Genomic DNA, 9329 nt, shown 5'->3' with positions numbered 1-9329 from the left:
TCTGAAGAACACATATAGCTGTGTTAGTGATATTTTAGTAACTTACCTAGCTGAATATAACGCATTTTCGCTGCTAACAACGTTACATAGTGACTGTTGTGAAATTTTAGCACTTTATTGAACTATAATACTTTGGAAGTTTTCCAGTTACATTCCTAAATTTTCTGAATCAACCGAGAATCTAGCACCTTTTGAGCGATTTCAGCTACAACAAGACGCTTTGCTTGGTAGCGGTGAGATGTGGGCAATCATTCAGTTCTTACTCAGCAGGTGTGCTCGGCAGACAGCAGCCTAGGAACACGCAGTTACAGTCGGATATTACCAAGTATGTTTATCATCGTTGTTTTTTTAGCAGCAGCCATAACAGCAGTACTATCATTATCATCACTATCACAATCAGTATCACCGTATTTTCTTGAATCATCATCATCATCATTGTCGTCGTCGGTGGCGTCGTTATCATCACCCCTTCCATCACTGATATTATAATCATCAGTAGAAAGAAAAGAGAGAATGAAAAAGAAAAAGCATTCAGTGCAACACTCCCGACCACCAACGGGTCTAAAGGTCAAATATTTGACTCTGCTCTGTGACCTTACCTTCTACAGGTAACTCTTAAAATCGAATTACTTCATTCTTGCCTAAACTTTAACCCTTCAACCTACATTGGTTCATATCAAACCAAAACTGTTTGAGTTAACTTTGCCAGTATACCATCATCTTTGACCTTTCCCGGTGACCTTCACCTTTAACTGAATGTTCTCACAATCGAATCTATGTTTTAGCCTGAACATTTTCACGAACTTTAATCTCCATATGATAAGAACTGTTTAGGTTGATTTTACCAAATGACACTGACCACCAATAGGTCAAAAGTTAGCATTACACCGCGAGTCACACCTTCCATACCTGCCCATAATCACTCACTCTGTCACCTCTAACTATAACTTCGATGGACTAGTTACAGGTAATGGAGTGAGGGAGTACAGGTACGTGTGGAAGCATGAGTCGTGACCCAGCATAATTCTAATTCAAAATGAACAACAGAATGAAGAAGACTAATTATGTTCAGTCCTTTATATTCCATTGCATGACTGAACCTCTCCATTTCGGAGGACTGCAGCCAAGAAACCTTCCCACGATAACTTGTTTGGTTTGGAATGGGTGTGTAGGGAAGAGGTGAGATTTATGTAAGATATGTTCTTTTATTATGGCGCAAATTTATGTCCTGGTGCAGCTTCCTTCCCTCAGCCCAGTGGCCAAGTAAGACAATATTATAGTTTTACACCTTCCCTTTAGCACTCTTTCATGACTAGCTTCATATTCAATTGTTTATCTATTACTACCGCTGGTAATCAAAATGGAGGATTGGCAATTTTAAGCCAAGTCAGGGTAAAATGAGTATAGTTCGTGTCGTATGCTCCTGTGTTAAGAGTCTGCAGTTTCTTCCCCCAGAATATGACTCGATTAGTCGATTTACATCCAGGCTGAAGAGGACGCGTTTATGTGGTGGCATCGTTATAGCCTGGACATGCAAACATTTCTCAACTACTTCCCTATCCCAAGAAAGGAGGGCGGTGCATCGCAAACGAAGAGCAGCTTAAGCCTGCAGCCCACTAGGTTCACGTTTCTGATAAGCCTGGGTCTACAACAACACATCCAGCCACCTACTCGTTATGGTCCACAGTTCATGTATTATAACTAGACGGAGATTTTCATCCTTTCACAGCTTGTTTCCCTTAGCTCAAGGGCAGACTAATACCATACTACGGCTCTACATCCTTTCCACAGAACTCTTCATGACTAGCACCATATTCCGTATTCCGGTGTTAACCTGCAATTACAACTCAACATTGAAGTTGGACAGATGGCAATTTTGCGCCTAGTTAAAGTGAACAGACTTTATACACTGCAACTCTTTTTTCCAGCCAGCCACTATGGAGAGTCAGCAAAACGTCAATGATCTCGCCGTTCTTAAAAAGACCAAAGAGGTCTTCAAAGAAGGGCAGAGGCCCGAAGATGTCATGGCCCTCTATGACGGCTGGTCCGCTAATTATGAAGAGGTAAGGATAATAAGGGGTCACTTGGGTTACGCAAAGGATCATCTTGACCATTTTCATCTTCATCTGCACCCTCATGTGCAGTGGTATGACTGTCATCTTTCGAGACGATATAATACCCTGCCCATAGATACATTGGTTTGACTAACATTTCACCTCTTCTCAATTTCCCCTGCCGGCTAATATTCCTGAGTTGAGAGAGGCATGGGATGTTTCTCTGTAAAAATCATCTCTTCTGCTTGTCACTTTCTCCTGCTGGCTAATTTCAGTAAGCTGAGAATAGCTTCGTATGATTCTCTGTAATATTTTGCCTTTTCTCTTTGTCACTTTCCACTGATAGTAATCCTAAGCTGAGAGAGACTTGGTATGTTGCTCTGTAACATTTCACCTCCCCTACTTGTCCTTTCCTCTGCTGGCAAATATTCAATAAGTTGAGAGAGGCTTGGTGTGTTTTACTGCCCACAGTTTATTATTATTATTATTTTTTTTTAATGATTCCTCAAGGGAAAACTGATGGACATGCCCTAAGTGTGACGCAGACGCAGTGGATCAGTAGGCCAACTTTCCTCCATGAATGTGCTTTAGACCGACGAGTGTGATTGAATGTGCATTAGACAGACGAGTGTGACTGACAAATACTCAGCCAGGTCCCTGTATCAGCTTTACAGCCAGGTCCCTATATCAGCTTTAGATACGAACAGACTGTGGCAAAGGATGGAAAGAGAAGACACACACGCACATCATAGGTAAACAGCTATAATCAGATAAACACTGATTACCTTGCCTGACCAGATGCTGCTCGAGGGGCAGTACAACGCCCATTACATCGCAGTGGACGAGGTGCTGAGACAAGTGCCCGAGGATCAGAGGTCACGGGTTCGAGTCTTGGACGTGGCAGCCGGCACGGGATTGGTTGGCAAGGAGCTTAGCCAGAAAGGATTCAAGTAGGTAAAGTTTTGATATACATAGGTGGCCGTATTCCGAGAGGCATCGGAGATTTCGTAACACGTCTTCCGTAGCGATCTGTTGTGCGTCTACAACTTGACATTCTCTAGTATAGTCAACAAAAAAAAAGTATCGGACATATTACCGCACGAATCTTTCTGAAAAATGAACGAAGCATTGTGATGTATTGGGCATCCTATTATTATAAGCTGATGTTGTCCTTGGTAATTACTACAACTCGAAATCGCATAAATCGTCACGTACATTTTTTAAGGCAATAAATTAATAGATTAATGTGCATCTGCAAAACTCGCTCATTTTCATAACCATTCATCCTTAGTTGTGCCATACCATTTTGGTTGACTCTACGTTATTTATATCTTTCTGATATCGACATGATTTGCATCTGTGACATACACGAGGATAGTGAGATGCAGTGTGCAGAATGTCACAAACGAAGAGGTGCTACGAAATCTACTGTCAGTTAGGATACGCACTAGGGTCCTGTGAGGCCGGATTCATCCGGAAAAAAGTTGCAAAATGGCAGATTTTATCCACAGAATATGTTCATAATGCCCATCACTGTGCGTGATATATAAACTCAGACGAGATACCCAGTTAACAAATTGGGTATGCAAAAATACACACACACACACACACACACACACACACACACACACACACATATATATATATATATATATATATATATATATATATATATATATACCGTATATATAGGACTTACAGTAATTAAAGGTTAGGTTAAAACCAAGAGAGTTGCTCACACACGGCAAAATCGAGCAAACAGTTCTACCATTCCGTCCAAATTTCAGGAAAATTCGACCAAATGTTTTTAGCAATTCGAGGATAAGCAGTGTGTAAAATATTCAGTTTCCTGCCACTTTCATACGATCCTTTCCATTTGCGAGTAGTAAGACTAGCCATTTTGAAACAAAATTAACACCAAAAGTAAATACCGAGAGCATGTGCCTCTGAAGACGTCAACTAGACAGCTACACTCAGACAGCGATGAAGGCTGAAGAGTCGATTGTCCCCGACTCGTACAACTTCCGTGACCTCACGTTAGATCACGTCCCGGACTTACCTGTTTATGTTAGGGATATGCATCCGATGCCAAGTTATAATTTTGCCCAATCCATATATTCAATAACAGTATGGATTAACTGATGTTTTAACAGACAGTCACCATCAATTTTATACTCGCTTAATTGAAATGTGAAAAATAAAAACAATAAAATTTACAGTAATGGCAGTATGGGACTAAATTAAAAGCCTATTCTAACTGGTATGATTTGTTATGCTTGCCTTCTGTCCCCGATTACCTAGCAGAAAAGACCAAATTACCCCACCCGGGGTAATTTACCCCAAGTTGGGAACCCCTGATATATATATATATATATATATATATATATATATATATATATATATATGCGCACATATGAATCAATTATTTTTCTCTATGTTTCTACTGCCGCGTCACTATAGCTAGTTTTCATTATAAGTCTGGGATATCTTACAAATTATTATCAAAACAATTTCCAGTGAACTGGTACTGTAAACTGGTGAAAACTGGCAAATATGCAGACCGTGTCACTACATTTTTTTTTTTTTTTTTTTTACAGAAATACATCCTTTTCCACACAACTGGTACTTTAAACACGAGGGAATTGACAAATGTAAAGACAGTCTTCATTATCAGTCGAAGAACTTTTTTTTTTCTTAAGTCACCTTATCCACATAACCGGTGCTATATATCGGATGGAACAGGCAAATCAGCTCTTTAGGCACCCACTCGGCCAGCCAGGCCTAACCGAAAATACTCAGCCTGGTCGAACAAAGCTAATCCTAACCACGTAACCTGGCCCAACCCAACTCAGTCCAACCCAAACCTATCCAACCCAACCCTACAACTCATCACTACCTAACCCAGTCCAATCCAACCCAGCCTAGCCCTGCGTATCCTAATCTAACTCTGCCATAACTATGATACTGGTACAGGAGCACGGACGTACTGGACCTGCCAGCTGGCATCCTAAAGCAGCTCTCAGACACCCAACCTATCATAACCTAACCTAACCTCACCTGACCCGGTCCAGTCTAACCTAATCTAACCTTACCAACCCACACCAAACCAAATAAGACAATAATGAATGAAACAAGGCGAAATGAAATTAACTAAAATAAATAGCATAACTAAACCAAACTTAACTTAGCCCAACTCCCATTGCAGAGACCTGGACGCTCTTGAGCCGTCAGCTGGCATGATGAAGAAGCTGATAGACAGTGGCATTTACAACGTTAAATACCAGGAGTTTGTTGGCCTTGGTCAAAATACTGTACCTAAGGGTGAGTTACAGACATGTATACTGTACACATGGGGAGAGAGAGAGAGACGGAGGGGGAGGGGGGAAGCAGTCATGAGTAACGTCTTTCCTCTCACAGACACCTACAACATTGTGGTCATCTCAGGCGCTATGGGTAATGGCCACATCCCTGTCAGCGGCATCGATGACCTGGTGCGTGTGACCAAGCCTGGTGAGTGTGCTGACACCTTCAGCTTTCTTTTTTTCTTTTTCTTATTTGCTTTTGGTATAAGACTTTCACAAGGATGCTGTACAGTCGTGGCCAAAAACTATGTCGTAGGGTCTGTGCTGAGGAAGTGGAGTCACGGTCAAATGTTGTGTCCCCAAGTCTGTAGTAAAGCATGAAGTACAGAGTCAAAAGTTGTGTCGGAGAGTCTGTAGTGGATGAAGTACAGTACAGTCAGGGTCATAATCTGTCTCAGAGAGTTAGTAGTTATAGAAATACACTGGGAGAAAAAATTTGTGTTAAGAGAGCTGGTGACTGTAGAGGCTGCATACCTTCATTAGCACTGACTCTTGTGCTGCTACTTGACTCAAACTTTACTTCCCTGTAACACAGCTCTTGACCACGATTGTGCAGGGGCTGATCAACTTTATTATTCTTTTTTTACTATTTATTATGAAACTCGCACAAAGTATTCAGACAAGCTTGTTTACTGCCGAAGATAGTAATACTGGTGGGTGTCAGAGTTAGTTTTTTATCGTTGTTATTATTTGTTGTTTTGTGGTCCAAGGCTCATCTGAAACGCCAGCACGTGGACTGTAGGCTTAAGTTACCCCTACCTTGCAGTCCACCATCTTCCTTTCAGTGGATAGGGAGGTAGTTGAGAAACTTTTGTATAATCGGGCAGCTGAGCCGCCTGGTTAAATTGATGCCACCACAAGAGGGCGTTCTTCTCCAGCACCTGTTGATTAACGTAACGATGATAATAGATTTTTATTTTCGCGCTTGAACACACTGCGACGAAAGCTGGTCTACTGTTTCACTGCGTCTTACTGCATACTTACTCCAGGTATATCGCTCTTCTCCCGGCAGCATATTATCAAAGAATGATGCGAGTGGCGTGAGTTGAAGGAGGGGCTACCTAATGGGGGATGACAAGGTAACAAGGAGGCGATTTATTCGTGGCCATCCCCCCCAGGATTAAGACGTCTGGCTATTGATAAAGTTTAGTTCATTACATCTGGACCATTCGTATCCTTGTGAAATAAACACATAAGAATTTAAACTTTACCCAGTTGGTTTAGTTATAGATATGAGGCTAGAGTGTATGGGAAATATAAGGATATATATTCCATTTATTTTCTTTATATATCCCTGAATGACACCTGGGGACTGGGGGAGGATTAAGAATGAAGGGCTGAGAGGAAGTGTGGGAATGATTTGAATATATTAGTGTTGTGATGAGAAGGTGTAGAATGAGATGGATTGGGAATGTGGAGAGGACGGAGGATGACAACTGGGTGCGGAGAGTGAGGTGTGAACGATGGGGGTGGAGTTGCGAGACTATCTATCTATTGCCAGACGCCATAATCCCAAAAGGGGTGGCCATTTGACTTTGAGTTAGTTGTTTTACGGGGAGGGACACTAACCCTCCACCAATCCACTTACTGACACTTTGGGAGCACGTATGGTCTGGTTATATGGTTACCACCCAGCGTTGTAAAAGGTTTCTTGACTTACAGGAAACCATTAGGCTTGTCACTCAACGTAAAGCCACCTGTAAAGGAAAGAAAAGCAATAAGAAGTGACAGGAAAGATGGGAGAAATAGGAAGAAAGGCGGGCAGGCACAGGAAAAGAATGATAAAGGCTAAGGAAGAAGTAGGCAGCACAACATCAAGTGAGTGGATGATGGTCGCCACCACCTACCACCACCGTGTACCGAAAGAAAAAAAAAAAAAAATTGGGAGGAGGTTATAGAGTGTGACCTCTGGGTTACGGGACTGAACAGAGAGGCTGCTGGAGACCGACCAGTATGAAAATCCGCCTATGCACATACTGTATGTGACCAAGGATAACGATGCAACGAATACAGATTATTTTATGTTAGTGGCAGATCTCTTGTAATAAAGGAGTTAATGAAGGCTTTATCTAACCCATTCAATTTACAAAGTATCTTTTAAATCTACGGGGTCTAAAAATGAGCTAAATAATATCATTTGTTGGTAGCAGTACCGAAAGCGATAAAAACTTGTTTGTATTACGGAACATATTTTTTTTTTTTTTTTCCCCAGGAGGGCTAGTTATTATCTCGATGCGGTTGGCGTTCCTGGAGTCTGCAGAGGACTATAAGGACAAACTGGAACCTTACATGGACCAGCTGGAAAAGAATGGGGTTTGGAAACAGGTGAGAGAGTGGGGGGGGGTGACTGTTTATATACCACCTTCTGAAATGTTTGTTTATTTCATTTTTTCTGACAATGTCCCAAGATGTTTGTGTGTATATTTAGTGTCCTAAGATAAATTATTTGCTTATGTTTATTTAATGTCACTGTGCTTATTATATTATGTTTGTATACTATGTTTGTATATTATGTTTGTATATTATGTTTGTATATTATTTGTGTTTATTTCATGAGTACTATATCATTTTTCTTTTTATATTTATTTCAGGTGACACGGAAGGTCGTTCCCAATTATTTTTATGGCAGTGAAGGAGTTGTGTTTACGTACCGTGTGGCTTGATTCATGACTGTAGCTCATTAAGTACTTGTTTTAAGCCGTAATATCATAACTGTTTACAAATACTGGAGGGATAGGCGGCTTTGTAACGCCTGTTCGTTAGTAATTAATTTGCATCTTACTCTTTCTCATTCTTTTGTGTGCTGCAATATCTTTACTACACTAGCACAGATTGCAAAACTAGCATTCACAAATACTGCAACGTATCATGCAGAGAAACAATAAGGAACACTCAGAAACTGTAATGCTAGCAATCCAATCAATTGATCTACTGGCCAAACATTTGATTTTGCCTTGTAACCTCTACCTTGGCCAGCTGCTTTCAACATGGAATCCCTTCGTCGTTGCTTTCCCCTGCATCCTTCCACAAAGTTCGGTCTAAATCAGATCGAAACTGTAAGTTGTACTTGCTATGTGACCCTGACATTTAACCCGTCCCCGAGACTTTGACCTTTGACTCACTGTTATCAAAACAGAACCTCTATATCCTTGTTTAGACCTGAACAGTTCTATATGTTTAATATACATCAGATAAAAACTTAGTTGACCTTGCCATGTGGTCCTGAACTGGGGCCTAGTGTCTTCAAAAACTGTCATCCCCTTCGTTGACCCTCAACCCTGTCACTAGGTGTGGTTCAGATCAGATCAAAAGCGTTTTAGTTATCTACTGTAATTCACTTACAAAACACACGGGTCGAATTTTGACCTTGGCCTGTGACCCTGACCTTTGACATATCAAAATTAGTTTATTCATGCGTTAGCCTGAAACACTCCATCAAGCTTGGTCTGAATCGGGAAAAAACTGTTTGAATTACTTTTGCTAGGTTAGACTAGACATAGCCATATGACCTTGACTTTTGACCTATTTCATAAAAACGGACTGTGGGTCAATCTCTTGGCTAACCCTCAACCCTTCCACTAAGTTGGTTAAAGTCGGATAAACCTTTAGGGTCATAATGTTCACACTCAAGCGCGTGCTCACGCCCGTTGAGCAAAATCTGATATTCGCTTTGGTGCGGGTATAATAAACTGCTACGAAAGAGGTGCTGGGGAACCTCCTTGGCCGACTAGAATACGGGCCTGGGTGACGTGAACTGTGGGCACTGGCGTATCAGCTGTGTAAGTGGTAAAAACATTTTAATTCCCTTTAGTGCCAGGAAGTATTAGCTATTTTGACCGAGTCAGTTTCTTTGTCCTTTGTACTGTATGTATACAGATATGTACAGTAGGTATGTATCTGTGTTAACAAAGTA

General features: G+C 41.2%; 1 protein-coding gene across 1 annotated transcript; it reads left to right on the top strand.

The window, feature by feature from the left end:
• Positions 1-262: 262 nt before the first annotated feature.
• Positions 263-8481, top strand: LOC145402315 (methyltransferase-like protein 27). The gene is made up of 7 exons (XM_080274454.1): positions 263-325; positions 1929-2063; positions 2853-3004; positions 5260-5375; positions 5472-5564; positions 7629-7741; positions 8008-8481. Exons 2-7 carry the CDS (start codon positions 1938-1940, stop codon positions 8077-8079), a joined length of 672 nt encoding a protein of 223 aa, XP_080130580.1. The 5' UTR covers positions 263-325; positions 1929-1937; the 3' UTR covers positions 8080-8481.
• Positions 8482-9329: the final 848 nt, after the last annotated feature.

Source organism: Coenobita brevimanus, chromosome 57 (assembly GCF_032717465.1).
Source record: "Coenobita brevimanus isolate Jiangsu-jjx chromosome 57, ASM3271746v2, whole genome shotgun sequence".
NCBI lineage: Eukaryota > Metazoa > Arthropoda > Malacostraca > Decapoda > Coenobitidae > Coenobita > Coenobita brevimanus.
The sequence above is the reverse complement of the archived record's forward strand: the minus strand, read 5'-3'. Positions and strand labels throughout refer to the sequence as shown.